At 40.8% G+C, this 14,663-nt stretch overlaps 1 protein-coding gene across 10 annotated transcripts in view; it reads right to left on the bottom strand.

Moving 5' to 3' along the window:
* Positions 1–9,191: 9,191 nt before the first annotated feature.
* LOC109623319 (uncharacterized) overlaps positions 9,192–14,663 on the bottom strand; it is an 83,640-nt gene continuing 78,168 nt past the window's right edge. For all 10 annotated transcript variants that reach the window (XR_009995684.1, XM_062842758.1, XM_062842759.1 and 7 more), the window contains one exon: positions 9,192–9,988. Coding sequence is in view for 9 of the 10 variants with exons in the window: in XM_062842758.1 (XP_062698742.1) it covers positions 9,961–9,988 (28 nt within the window). In the remaining variant the exon portion in view is untranslated. The remainder of the gene's footprint in view (positions 9,989–14,663) is intronic.

Genomic DNA, 14,663 nt, shown 5'->3' with positions numbered 1-14,663 from the left:
GCGAAAACACTACCGGGAAACTCGGAAAAATACCGCGGGAGAAAAACTCAAGTGTTCCGTCGTCAAGCGATAAACATTTATTCCACAGTAAACATACATACAAGATCTTTGGTATACAACTGTTGTCATTGACTTGGTAACGTGCACAAAACGGACTGTCAAAAACATGCACAACAGGGGTGTCGGCAATTAGGTCGACACTAGGGGGTTCGACAATCAGGTCGAATACCGGACGACCGTTGCATTTTCTCCAACACTCCTCCTCAACGGTTGGCCTTACCTTTGCTGAACCCCGCAGAACCCCAACTATCCACCAAAACAAAGTCGCTTCACTTTTCCGGACGTGCTAATCACGGTGATGTTTGTCCTTGGTATCACTACCAATACTCTTCACTTCACCGTTCCGACTCCAGCACATCCTGCATCGCAATTCCGGAAACACTAGACACTTCCTGCGACTCCTCCTCAACCGGAGCTGGATCCTCCGCACACTAACACCGTGCGTCAAAGAACTCTTCATCGTCGTCATCCGGATCACTAACAGTCACAGGCGATTCTTTCCGCTGTACAGCCACCTCATCCTGGCGGCTAGCTTCTTCACAGGTTTCACACACTACTATCGAGGCTCGATGCACTAATTTCCGGCGTCGCCGACGGTTTCCGTTGCTCCTTCCAACTACTTTCAGCGCATGCTCGGCCGTTCTCGGTTGGTACAAACTACCTCGGCGATCTCCCTTCACAGCCACTTCACCGGCTGCATTCACAATGTCACAATAATTCTTCCGGAACACCACATGGAAACCCTTCGACGTCAGCACTTTCACGGAAATCAGCCCACTCTTCAGCGACGGGACGTACAACACCTTCTGCAGGGTCACATCAACCGCGCCTCCGCACCCGTTCACGCCAGTTAGCTTCACGGTTCCGCATCCAGCTGTCTTCACTGATTTTCCATCCGCCAGAATCACTTCACCAATGTCCTTGTCATCAAAAGTCTCAAAGCATCGCAAGTCGTTACACATGTGAGCACTTGCACCGCTGTCCACAATCCATCCGCTCGACCGGACACCATTCGCCAGAAACAAAACGGCACTTCTGTCCTTCACTGCGGCTTGCTTCGCGGTCGACGACTCGCTCTTCTGCTTCTTATCACTATCTTGTTCGCACTTCTTTCGCAACACCGGACAATCTCGCTTCAGATGACCCTTCTTCTTGCAATAGAAACATCTCCTCCCGGGAGAACCACGAATGCTGAAACTTTTCAGCGCTTTCAGTTCGCCGGAATGTTCACTTTTCACAGATCGCTCCTTCCGACGTTCGAACTCGTCTAGAAGCTTTGACTTCACTAACACTACCGTGAGATCCGCATCCGGCCTGCTTTCGAGAGCAGTAACCAGTCCCGAGTACGAATCCGGGAGGCTCCGCAAAATCATTGCCACCTTCAAGGAATCATCCAGCTTCTGTCCGGCTTGCGTCAGTCTATCAAACAGTTCTTCCACTTCAAACAAATGGCACTAAAGGTCACCATCTTCCAGAAGATTGACATTACACAACCGCTTCAACAAGGAGACCCGGACCCGGGAAGTAACCGTCACTTTTTCGTGGTACTGCTTTAGATTGTTCCAAAAGTCCTTCGCACTAGCAGCCGCACGAATCAACCCGTACTGGTTTTCTTCAATACACAACCCCATCGTCGCGCTGGCCTTTTTGTCATCTTTTTCCCACTGGCCGGGGTTCACAGCTTCTTGCTTCGGGGTATCAATCACATACCACAGTTCTTCCCTTGTTAACAGCATCTCCATTCTGAATTTCCAAGTTTGCCAGTTGCGGTTGTTCAACTGGACAAACTTGCTCAGCGCCTCCATCGCTGCTGGCTTTTCAGCACACAAACGACCGACATTTTTAACCACTTTTTCCGTTCCGATCAAACCGTTTTTCGCGCAACTCTCACTGGGCACATTACCTGTTAGACGAAGCGGACAGGTACGTAGCGGATAATGCGTGGAAACGCGAAAACACTACCGGGAAACTCGGAAAAATACCGCGGGAGAAAAACTCAAGTGTTCCGTTGTCAAGCGATAAACATTTATTCCACAGTAAACATACATACAAGATCTTTGGTAAAGTGTCTCGAGTATACCAAAGTGGCGAATCCTGGTCGTTTTGACAGGTCTCCTGCTCGATTGGAACTATGGGGATGACAGCAAATCGGCTGTTCCAATTTTGACGTTTCTCCTCTTTGTTATTCCAGACTCGTTAATCTTTGGTATACAACTGTTGTCATTGACTTGGTAACGTGCACAAAACGGACTGTCAAAAACATGCACAACAGGGGTGTCGGCAATTAGGTCGAATACCGGACGACCGTTGCATTTTCTCCAACAGTTTTCAAGGGGATTTTGAAGAAGCTTTCGTGTTATTACAGATTAAATGAGCCATCAATTGACCACGACAATTGGCGAGGACTTTCAGAAAATCATTAAATTAAACATTGTCAAAGACAAGGTGTAAACAGTAGGCCGGTCTCAGCGAGAGTTACTCACCTACAATGGCAAACGGCCGAATGCCCGTCATCAACCATTCTAAGGTTCGGCCAATCGAGTTTCACACGGCAAGACGCAGAATTTACTACAAATTACGACACTCTCGATACGTATTTCGGCATCGTATACCCTGCGACATCCTATACTCAAGACGCGTAAACACCTTCTGATGGCGCAGCACTACCGGCTTTTTCATGATTTTTCTCGGAATTTTTCAAGCAACGTGAAACTGCACTTGATAACAAATTTTCATGCTTCTTCCCAATATAAATAAATCACATTTTCACTATCAAAATTCACATAGAACAAACAGTCTTTCACACGAGGAAGAACAATCCGGAGGGCGTAGCACCGGCCGAAACCGTCAGCGGAATCACGAGAAAAAAAAACTGACGAGCGCAAGAGAAATGTGGCGAGCAGTTCAAAACACATCTGCACGGGGCAACGCCTACTAACTGTTCGCTCGATTACTGACTTATATTTTTCTTAACTTTTCAGGACACGCGCCGTAGGGGTGGTGGGGGTAAAGTGGACGACCTAAGCATTTTGGTCGTTTCCCGCGGAAATGCGGCAAAATTCATCTGCTTTTCGTGGACGTTGTTTGCAAACTTTTAATACAAACTTTAAAACACACTTAAATAATTATTGTAAAAATAGTGTAAAACACAAGCACTATTTTGGATGAAAATTATATTTTGTTGATATAAAATATTTTTTTTTAACTTTTTACTTCAACTATCTCAAGATAGGCACGACGGCTGATAATTCTGAAGTTTGCAAAAAAACAATATGAAATTTTGATGAAATTTGAACCGATTGTCTATTTTACCCCCACGGTCTGATTTTGTTAAAATTCCCAAGTAATCAAAAGTTCAGATAAAAGGGTACTTTATAAGCTAAGCAGCTTGTTCGAGGTTGCTCATTAGCCTTCTAAGCAGCTTCATTTTTAAGTAATTTTGGAACTTGAAAGTTCACATAAGCACGCTGGATAGCCTTCTAAGCAGCTTCTGACAGAACTTTGACAAAATTCATGCAGAAACAAAAATGTGTTTTATTCATAATCACAATCGTGTTGGTAGGTTTGTGATTCATGTCTGGAAATTGCTTCTGATAATTATGTTTTCACACATGTTGCTGCTATTTAGATTTGAACTGGATCCTCCTGCGTGATAGCCTGCCGACTTATCGCTGCGCTGCTGAAGACACTTGACAAAGTTAAGCTAACTTCACTACTGTACAAATGTGCAAAACTAGCGGCCGACAGAAAATCGATTCAAGTCAGACTTAACCTGCTGTCCACTCAATCGCAGCAGTAGTACTGTGGTAGAGCGTAGGGTTCTCACGCAGCGACTATCGATTCGAATCCGATAGGCGGCAACTTTTTTTTTTTTTTGCTCAAGCCTTGTTTTCATTGATTTGATAAATTCATATTTGTCTTTTATTCGTGTAAGCATACAGTTGTTTTCTGTAAAAGATATAAATTTATTCGGCATTGAAACACAATGCTACTGAACTGAACTTCTATGAACTTGAAAGTTCCGACAAAGTTCCGAGTAGCATCTTAAGCAGCTTTAAAGTTCCGCGAAGTTCAGATAAAGTTCCAAATGGAACTTTCAGGCTGCTTAAGAGGCTAAAAATGAGCCTTCCGGAACTTGTGACCGAAGTTCCAGCAAGGCTCATCGTTAGCCTCTTAAGCAGCCAGAAAGTTCCATTTGGAACTTTATCTGAACTTCGCGGAACTTAATAGTGCATATTGTCATGGGAAGCGGAACTTTTGGTTACTTGGGTTATTTCCAAAACTTTTTTTTTTACAAAACTTATTTTTTTAGGTCAAAAATACAGGGTGTTAGGTTGCTGAGTGCAAACTTTTTAAAGGGTGATAGAGGACCATAAATGGTGAAAAAAATTGTTCTACGCATATGGTCAAATCTCAACCGTTACGTAGTTATTGAACTTCCCATGTTTCTGACTATTATTGCCTTAACTGGCTATAACTTTAAAAATGGTCAAACTTATCGCAGTTTTTTTTTATCCTTATTCGAAAGATTATTGAATTTTCTATTAAATGGCATCTTTGAATCGATTGGTTTAGTTAAATAACTAAGTTTTCTAGAGCAAAATAGCTTAAAATAGTGTGTTTTAATTTGTTTATGTTAATTATCTTTGAAACATGCGTAATAAATTAAAATTCTTACTTTGGCAAAGTTGTGGCCCCTGTTCCACTCTACAATTCGTTCTTTGACGCCAAACTTCTAGCTCTTATCGTTTTCTTGCAATTTTGATTTAAATGTGCGGCACAGTGCGCAAAAAAGGGGAGAGATCCCTTGAAAAAATCAGGAGGAATTTCCGAAGAATTTCTGACTGGGAGAATTTCTCCAGCAATAACAGGAAAAAAATCTCCAGTAACTTCAGAAGAAATCTTTCAATGAATACCAGGAAAAATTTCTGAAGGATTCCATGAAGAAATTCCTGATTAAATCTCCTGGAGAAAACGTGAAATGGGTTCCTGGAGGACTCCTTTACAGAAATTACAGAAAAAAAAAACTCACCAGGGAAATTCAGGGGAAATCCCTCAAAGGAATTCAGGAGGAACTTCTGAAACAATTCCTTGAAAAACCTCTTGAGAAATTCCTGGAGGAATCCCAGAAGGAGTCCCTGAAGGAGCTTCTGCAGCAAGGAGTTTCTGAAGAAATTCTTGAAGGAATTTGAGAAGAAATCACAGAAAAAGTTCCTGAAGAAAGCTCTCTAACAATTCCAGGAGAAATCCCTTTAAGGAATTCCAGGAAAAATCCTTGATGAAATTCCTGCAGGAATCCCCGCAAATATCCTGAAAGAATGTGTACAGAAATCATTGAATGAGTGCGTGGAGGAATCCCTGAAGCACTTAATGAAGAAAGTCATCAAGGAATTCCAGAAGAAATCCTACAAATAATTCTAGAAGAAATCCCTGAAGGTGCTCGTGGGGAGATCCCTTGAAATGTCGTTGGAGAAATCTCTGAAGGAATTCCTGGAGAAAATCCTTGAAGAATTCCACAAAGAGAAATCTCTCAAAAACTTCAAAAGAAGTTCCCTAAAGAAATTCAGGAAAAACATCTGAAAGAAATCCGGAAGAAATCCCTGACGGAACTGCGGGAGAAACCCCTGATGAAATTCTCAGAGGAATCGCTGATGGAATTCTTGAAGAAATCCTTAGAGGAATTCTTGAAAAAAAAATTGAAGGAATCTCTGTAGAATTCCTTCTAGGAATCTCTGAAAGAATCCTGGAGAAAACCAAGATGAACTTTCTGGATGAATAGCATAAGGAATTCCTTGCAAAAATCAAAAGCAATAATGGATGAATCTTTAAGGAATTTTCTACAGGAATCCTTAAATGAACTTTAGAAGAAATCCTATACGGAACTTGTAAAGTAATGTCTGAAAGAGTTTCCTGAATAAAATTCCTACAGTAATTGCACTGAAGGATTTCCTGGAAGAATAAAAAAAAATCCGGAAAAAACCATCTAGGAACTTCTGGCGAAATACCTCTAAGTATTCCAAGGTAAATTCCTGAAGAATTCCTCGAAAAAATCTTTCATGAAGTATAAGAAGTAATTCCTGAAGGAGTTCGAGAAGAAGTCCCTCAAGAAGTTTCTTTAAAATCCATGAAGGGGTACCTGGAAAAATCCCTAAGGGTATTTGAGAACAAATCCCTGATCCTGGAGAAATCCTTGAAGGAGAATCCCTTGACAAATATTGAGGGAAATTCAAGAAGAAATTCCTAGATGAATCCCCAAAATAACTCCTGAATAAATCACTGAAGGGGTTCCTGGAGGAATCTCCGAAGGAGTTTACGAAGAAATCCTTCAAGGAATTCCAGGAAAATCCCACAAAAATTAAAAAAAAAACCCTATAGGAATTCCTGGAGAAATCCATAAAGAAGTTCTTGAAGAAATCATTGATGGAGTTCCTGAAGAAATATCTCCAGAAAATCCAGGAGAAGTCCCTGAAAGATTTCCAGCAAAATCCAGAAGAAATTTCTGGAAGGATTTAAGAAGAACTTCCTAGATTAATCACCGAAGAATCCCAAGTAACATAACTAGCTGAATGACAGTTTCTTAAGCTAAAGTTTGCTTAATAGTAGTTTGTTACACTCTTGTACTGCAAAAATGTTTTTTGGGATCCCTGGAAAGATCTTTGAAGGAGTTGCTGGAGGATTTTCTGAAGGAGTTTTTGAAGGAACCGCTGGAGGAATTCCACGAAAAATCCCATAAATAATTTTATGAGAAATTCCTGCAGGAATCTCTGAAGAGTTCCTGAATAAGTCCCTGGAGAAATCTCTGAAGTTGTCAAGGAATTCTGGAAAAAAAAATCCTACAAGGATTCTGGGAGAAATACCTGAAAGAAATCCTGCAGGAATTCCAGATATTAGGTTGTCATTTCTTCTCATCGTGGAAGTAAACTAAAAGCATGCCCATCCGGAAGTTCAGATTCTCTAAAAGCTGTCGTCCTTCAACCTTCTCTCAGGATTATAAAAAATCTTTGCAAAAGGCACTGCCTTAAGGTGATATAGGACGCCATTGTATTTTTCCTATCTTCTCTCTCTTTTTAACAATTTGCCTCGCGATATTAGAGACGGAAATCTCGATTTCTATCGCACAGAAGATAAGTTTTTGTTTCAAAATATGAAGTAGAATCTGAGATTATCATCTTAGCAGCAACAGAACAAATGCGGTTCGCCCTCGAGGCAGACCGCTTAAATTGTAAAAAAAATAAGTTGTTTTTTTTTAACTAACAAACGTCAGGATTGTCATTTTGCAAAGCATTACGTAAATTACTTGGCATAAGGAGAACACAAAAAATTGAGGGTGGCTCCCAAAGAGGAGTGTTGTAGTATAGGTAACCTCTAAATCTCGGTTATGAAATCTATCAGAAGCTGTCAAGTTCGACAAAAGGCGATTTCTACATTCTTATAAAAATGGAATGGTGTTTGTATGTCACGAATAGGCTCGGGAACGGGTCAACAGATCGACATGATTCTTTCACTGTTGCATTCCGCCAGGGCTCCGACGTGTTCGTACGAAAAAATAATTAGAAAAAGTGAACTGCAAGGCAAGAAAAACGGGAAAATCTGAAATTCCATTTTGAGGGGCATTTTTTCATGGAACCGGATGTCAAAAAACAGAGTAGGCAGGCAGGACGGAGTTTGCCGGGACTGCTAGTACTGTATAAAAACTGTACTGTATAAATACAGTATAAACATTTTAACCGGCAGAGCTAATCTTGCTGCATGGTTATTAGTATGGGGCACGCTTGTATGGAAAAAATAAATCCTCGCTCCAGTCGACTTTTTAGATCCCATTTAGGTCCCATATGAACTGTACAAAATTTCAGCGCAATTGGTGAAACTATAATTTAGCGCAAGCGGTTCAAAGTTTACATAGGATTTACTATGGGAAAAGTTACACTTTCAAACAAAAAATCCCAGAGGTCGCCCCTTGTCTCCTTAATTCAAATTGATCAACGCTTCTTGTAGAAAAATCATTTATGAAACTTCCCTTCGAAGACCGCAAAACAATTGGATGCTTGTGGAAAAAGTTATTGATTTATTACCGATTAGTGATTCAACGAACGGCTTTTTATTTTGTTTTATCAGCAGCACTGTAGCTGCTGCCTTGGCTGCTGCTGTTTCTGGGGGTGGTGATGCCACCCACCACCCCATGCAGCAACGACAGCAGCAGTGCTGCTGATAAAACAAAACAAAAAGCCGTTCGTTGGATCACTAATCGGTAATAAATCAATAACTTTTTCCCCAAGCATCCAATTGTTTTGCGGTCTTCGAAGGGAAGTTTCATAAATGATTTTTCTACAAGAAGCGTTGATCAATTTGAATTAAGGAGACAAGGGGTGACCTCTGGGATTTTTTATCTGAAAGTGTAACTTTTCCCATAGTAAATCCTATGAAAACTTTGAACCGCTTGCGCTAAATTATAGTTTCACCAATTGCGCTGAAATTTTGCACAGTTCATATGAGACCTAAATGGAATCGAAAAAGTCAACTGGAGCGAGAATTTGATGTTTGTCCCATACTAATGGTTATAGCGGACTAGTTCAACAGTTTTGGCATAATTTGGTGTAGTACTATAAGTAAATGAAATTGAAATCGCACAAAACAGTATGGCACTGAAATATATTCCAAAAGTTTGACAGGTTGTAACTTTTGGAATATATATCAGTGCGTAGAAAAATAATGCCTTTTCGGCTAGGTATTGAGAGCAGTTCGATAGTTTGCCAAAAGGAAAAATGGTAACGTGGATTAGAATTGTACTTAATATAAAAAACACTATTCAAAGTTGAAGTACCTTTGTTGTTGAAGTACCTTGTAACACTTGTTGTGTTTAAATATTTGTAAAAACAAAAATTTAATGTAAATAACATAAATTTTAAGTAAGAATGTAAGTAAGTGAGCCAGTAAGTCATTTTTCAATAAACCATTGAGTGAGATACCAACCTTACAATATGAAAATCTGCGAAATATAAATTGAGTTTCATAACTCATAAACATAAAGATTTTTTACCACCCGTAGTATAACGCGTAGTCCTACGTTAAAAGAACAAACACCAATGGACAAAGGATTTCTTTCCATCTACTTCCTACTGAAACCATCTCAATTAAATCACTTTACCAATTGCACTTTGTTCTCGAAATCATTTGTTTTCTCTATGCTACCACATTCCGCAACGAAGCAAAAATACCCGAGGTATGCTGCTCCGTACTGCGTTTGCCCTAGTTTTTTTACCGGACTTTCTCACTTGCACCTTAACAATTATGACTTTTTCAACAACTCAGACGAAAACTTTTTAGGTGTAAAGATTCTAATTGTAGAAGGTAACATTTAGTAAATATATGTATGTAGTCGTAAATCAGCGCAGTGGCGTTAGTTTTTTGAGTTTTAAATTACATTTGGTTCCTTATAGGGTTTTCACAACCTTCTATCCGATTAGAGTTTCATTGTATTCTATGTTCTAATCTGTCCGCTTGATTCATCGCTTGCGATGACAATAAATAGACCGTGTTGTGTTACGTGATTCCATGTCCTATCATCGTTCGAAGGCTTTCTTCATTCTCGTTAAATATTTTGTTCTTTAAGCTACTTCCTACTGAATTGTCATGTCTGGAAGGTAATCCGATTTCGATTTCTTCGTTTAGGCCCGTATCTATAAGGAGATTTCCAATGAGTGGCTTAAGCGTTGCTTCGTTACTAATCCGAAGCCGTGTGTTTTTGTAATGTTGAGGCGAGTTGAAGTGAAAGTATCGCAATTAGTTTTTGTTTTTCCTTAAACAACGTCTGAAACAGTAAAACTAACAAAAGCTCTTGTGATGGTTCGTTTGACTTGTGCTCCGCAGTTAAATGCTCGAATTTGGAATAAACTGTCCATTTCAAACGCCCTGGGCTGGCCATTTTAACCTGTAAAAGTAAAATGTGAAAATATGTTTTGTATTGGGCTTTCTTTCGACGAGTAGGATGAACATTATAAAGCAGGCGGAAAACGAGTTTTGCGAGTATATTCATCAGTTTTTAGCTAAATCATGCTTTGCGTTACGAAGATCAATACCTGATACAAACAGACCTCCCACCTCTACTTCTTTCTCATCGTTCCACTTTTAACAGGTACTGTACTCGGCGCTCGGATCGTCTGTGCTTCTTTTTGACGTTTGCGCACTACCGCCATCTACTCGATGGTTTGTGAAACAAAGCACTGAAAAGCATTGGACCATGGTTTCCCAAACTGTGGGTCGCCGGCCTTCATTCAGGGGGTCGCGAGGGACAGTAAAATATTTTACTGTAACAGACAACAACTGAGGGAATTTCTATGGGGGTTCGCGAAAACTACGTCTGGTGGCAAAAGGGGATCGCGCGAGCTTAAAGTTTGGGAACCTATGCATTGGACTATTATGTTTTCGTGACGATAAATTTATTCGCAATTTGTTCCAAGTGATACGTCTGTTTGTCTGTGCTATAAGGAAATTTCTTTCGAGGGCTTCAATTTTTATACTCTTTTTATTCGTGAATTTTAACTTGATAGCTCAGGTATTAGTAGGTCGGCTCCAGAGGCATATATTAGTCGTCGACGTCCATTTGCGTCTTCCGGACATCTAGCAGCAAAATCATCGAAAATTACATTCCGGCACACAAAGAAGACTAACAGCAATCGCGATTTATCTTACTCAACATTACGTGAAGAATTTCTGGAAAAAATTCCGTGTGGAAACTCGAAAGTAAATTTTGAAGGAATTCCAGGAGGAATTTCTGAAGAAATCCTTAAGAGGCAAGAATTTCTAGAGGAGTTTCCTTCGGATTGTCTGGAGGAATTCCGGGAAGGATTGTTAAAGGTACCTTATTCACCTTATTCACCTCCTGAAACTCCCTATAGCACACCTAGAAACTTGTGAAGCTTCCAAAAACCCCCCAGAAAAGCCGTGAAATGCCATGAAACCGTTCGAAAACTTCTTGGATTTCTCCTGAAGTACTCCAGAAAGCCTTTGATTGACTTGAAACCTTCGGAAACGTCATGAAACGGCTTGAACTGCTGAAGTTCACAAGAAAACCTGTGGAGCTTCCTAAAACCCTCCGAAAAAGTTCTTCTGAAACCCCTCAAAATACCCTAAACCTCCTTCAAACTAAACTGAAATCCCCATGAATCTCACAAGGAAACCTATGAAGCCCCATAAAACTCATCTGAAGTCCACGGAAATGCCCTGAAACACTTTGAAACACCATTGAAACCTCCCTGAAACCCGCATTTGCTCAACTGAAAGCCTGTTCGCGAAGCCCCCAGAACCTTGAAACCCACTAGAACACACAGCAACTTATTGAAACTCCTTGAAACGCTTCAGCAAGCCCTCTGAAGCTCTCTTGCAGCTCTCCTGAAAACCTGCGAAGCCCCCTTAATCTACTTTGAAACCCCCTCGAACCACCCTGAAATGCCTTGAAACGCCTACAAATGCCGGTAAAACCCCTCTGAAACCCTCCGAACCACCCTGAAGCTCACCCGAAAACCTGTGAAGCTCCCTGAAATGCCCGGAAACGGCTTGAATCGCCTCTCTGAAACCTCCTAAAAAGTTCATCTGAAAGCCCTGAATCCCTTGAGATTCCCTCCAAAACCCCCTGAAACCTCATAAAATCCTTGAAACGCCTTGAAAGCACTCTAAAACCTCTCTGGATTTCTCTTGAAAGTTTCTGAACCTTGAGATCTACGGCGATGCCATAGAACGGTTTGACGCCCTTATAAAACTCCGCGAAACGGGCTTGAAACGTCTTGAAGCACCTCTGAAGCCCTCTGAATCTGAATCCCTGAGATGCCCACTGAATCGATTTAAAAACCTCCTTAAGCTCTCCTGAAGCCCCAGAGGACTTCCTGAAACGCCTCTGAAATCCCCCTTGAAACTCCCTTGAAACCTTTCTGAAACTGCCTCAAATTCTACTGGAAACCCGAAACTACTTTGCAACCTTGAAATCCATTTATTTAGGTAATAAACTAATTCCATTTTTAGAAAAAAAAACTCTATTTGTGCACTCCCTACTTATTACCTAATGGAGAATTCCAGGAGAATTTCTAAGGAAGTTCAGGCTAGAATTTCTTGGGGAATTTCTGCCGGTCTTTCTGGAGGAATTTCGAGGATTAATTGTTGAAATGATCCCAGCTACACCCCCTGAAACTCCCTAAAGCACATCAGCCTGTGAAGCCTCTTAAAACCCCCTGAAACCCCTGGAATTCTCTGAAACGCCTCCTAAAAGCCTCTGATTCCCTAGAAACATTAAAAAACGCAATGGAATGTCTTTTAGTGCCCTGAGGCTCATCTGAAAGCCTGTGTAGCTTCCCAAAACCCCTGAGATCCCCCTCTAGAATCACCTGAAACGATATAGAGCCCCCTAAAACTTATCTAAAATTCAATGAACTGCCCTGATTCAGTGCTGAAAATTTCATTTCGTCATATCTAAATTCAACCACCTACAGCTCATTTTAGAAGCTGAACCTGAGAATATGGTATATGAAAAACTTGTGCGGCTGGACCAGTTCTACAAGAAGGTCACGGAAAAACCGCTATTTTACGAATATTTAAGGTAAATGTCACATACTACCTTTGAAAAATGCCAAATGATATTCACCGTGAATATCATTGGCATTTTTTTTAAAGACACTACACCGTCTTCAGCCAGAGGCTGCACAGACAAAACATTACACATACACGAGACAACGGACAACACACATAACACCCAGTGGCCCAATGGAGAATTTTCCGTTTGGCGAAAAGTTTTCCCCGACTGGAGCGGGAATCGAACCCGCACTCCGATGGCTTACGAAACGCCTAGACGACTGACGCCGCTAACCGCACGGCCACGGAGCCCAAAGGTAGTCCGTTTACCTTTATTTACCTTAAATATTCGTAAAATAGCGATTTTTCCGTGACTTTCTTGCAGAACTGGACTAGCCGCACAAGTTTTTCATTTGACATATTCTCAAGTTCAGCTTCTGTAATGAGCTGTAGGTGATTGAATTTAGATATGTATGACGAAATTATTTTTTCAGCACTGGCCTGATACACATTAAAACGCCTTAAAAATTCCCCTGAAATCACCTGAAGCTCGCCTGAAAGCCTGTGAAGCCCCCTAAAAACCTGGGCAAATAATTTAAAACCCACTGGAACGCTCAGAAATGCCATGAAACCGCCTTGAAATGATTCCTTGAAGCTCTCTAGAAGCACACCTGAAACCCCTTGAAGCTTCTAGAAAACTCTTGAAATATCCTGAAGTGCCTTGAAATGCTTGTGAAATTCCTTGAAGCTCACTAGAAAGCCCCTTAAAAACCTTTGAACACCTTTGAAACCTCCGGAATAAAGAAATCCCGGGAGGAATCAATGAAGAAATTCAGGCTGAAATTTATGAAGGAATCTCAATCTGGAAGGAATCCCTAAATAAAGTCCGAGAGAGATCTCTATAGGAATACCGAAATAAAATCCAAGAAGAATTCAGGAGGAGTCCCTGATGCAATCATGCAATCAATCCCATGGGAATAATCTGTAAAAGAATTTCGGAAGAAATCCCGGGAGGAATTAATGAAGGAATCCCTGATGGAATGCCAGGAAATAGCCCAGGAGGAATCCTGGAAGAATTCTCTGAAGGTATCCCGGGAGGAGTACCGGCAGGAATCAATTAAGGAATTCCGGGAGAAATTACTCAAATAATTCCAGAAAGATATTTTGAAGGAATTTCTGACAGAATCTCAGAGTTCCTGAAGGAATCCGAGGAGAAATCTCTACAGTAAATTTGGGAAAAAATAATATAGAAATCCCAAAAACCACCCCGAAAACAATCCCCGAGAAATCCCAGGAGTAATCAATGAAAGAATCCCGGAAAAACCCCAGAATAAGTCCTAGAGGAAGAAGTCAAAGTAATAATCCGTGAAAGAACCCAGAAGGAATCCCGAGAGGAATCAGTAAAGGAATGCTGGGGGAATCTCTGATGCAATGTCTGGAAATATCCCTGAAGATTTGAAGAATTCCCTGAAAGAATCTCGGTTGGAATCATGGAAGAAATCCCGGGAGGAATAAACCTTACTAATGCATCACATTGGGAATAACTCGCTGACATAGTGTACGGTTTGGGTCAATAATGAACCTAATGCACAAGGAGAGTTAGTAAAGGAATACCGGGAAGAATCTCTAATGGAATGCCGAATAATATCACTGAAGGAATTCCGGGACAAATTCTTGAAGGAATCCCGGGAGAAATCAATGAAAAAATTCTAGCTTGAATTCATGGACGAATTCTGAAAAAAAATATTGAAGAATTCACTGACGAATTCCGTGAGAAAGTCCTAAATGAATCCAGGGAAAAATCAATGACGGAATCTCGGGAGGAATTCTCAATGGAATTCCTGGAAGGATTCCTGAAAGGACCTTTGTCAGAATCCAGTAGTAATCCCAGAACAAATCTTCAAAGTAGACCCGGGAAGAAATAATGCAAAATCCCGAAAGAAAACCCGGGGAAATTGCTGAAGGAATAAAGGGGAAAATGTTGGTTGAAATACCTGAAATAATTCCGGGATAAATCAATGAAGAAATCATTAATCTTTAGGAAT

Source organism: Aedes albopictus, chromosome 3, assembly GCF_035046485.1.
Source record: "Aedes albopictus strain Foshan chromosome 3, AalbF5, whole genome shotgun sequence".
Taxonomy (NCBI): Eukaryota; Metazoa; Arthropoda; class Insecta; order Diptera; family Culicidae; genus Aedes; species Aedes albopictus.
This window is presented reverse-complemented; position numbering and strand designations above follow the sequence as displayed.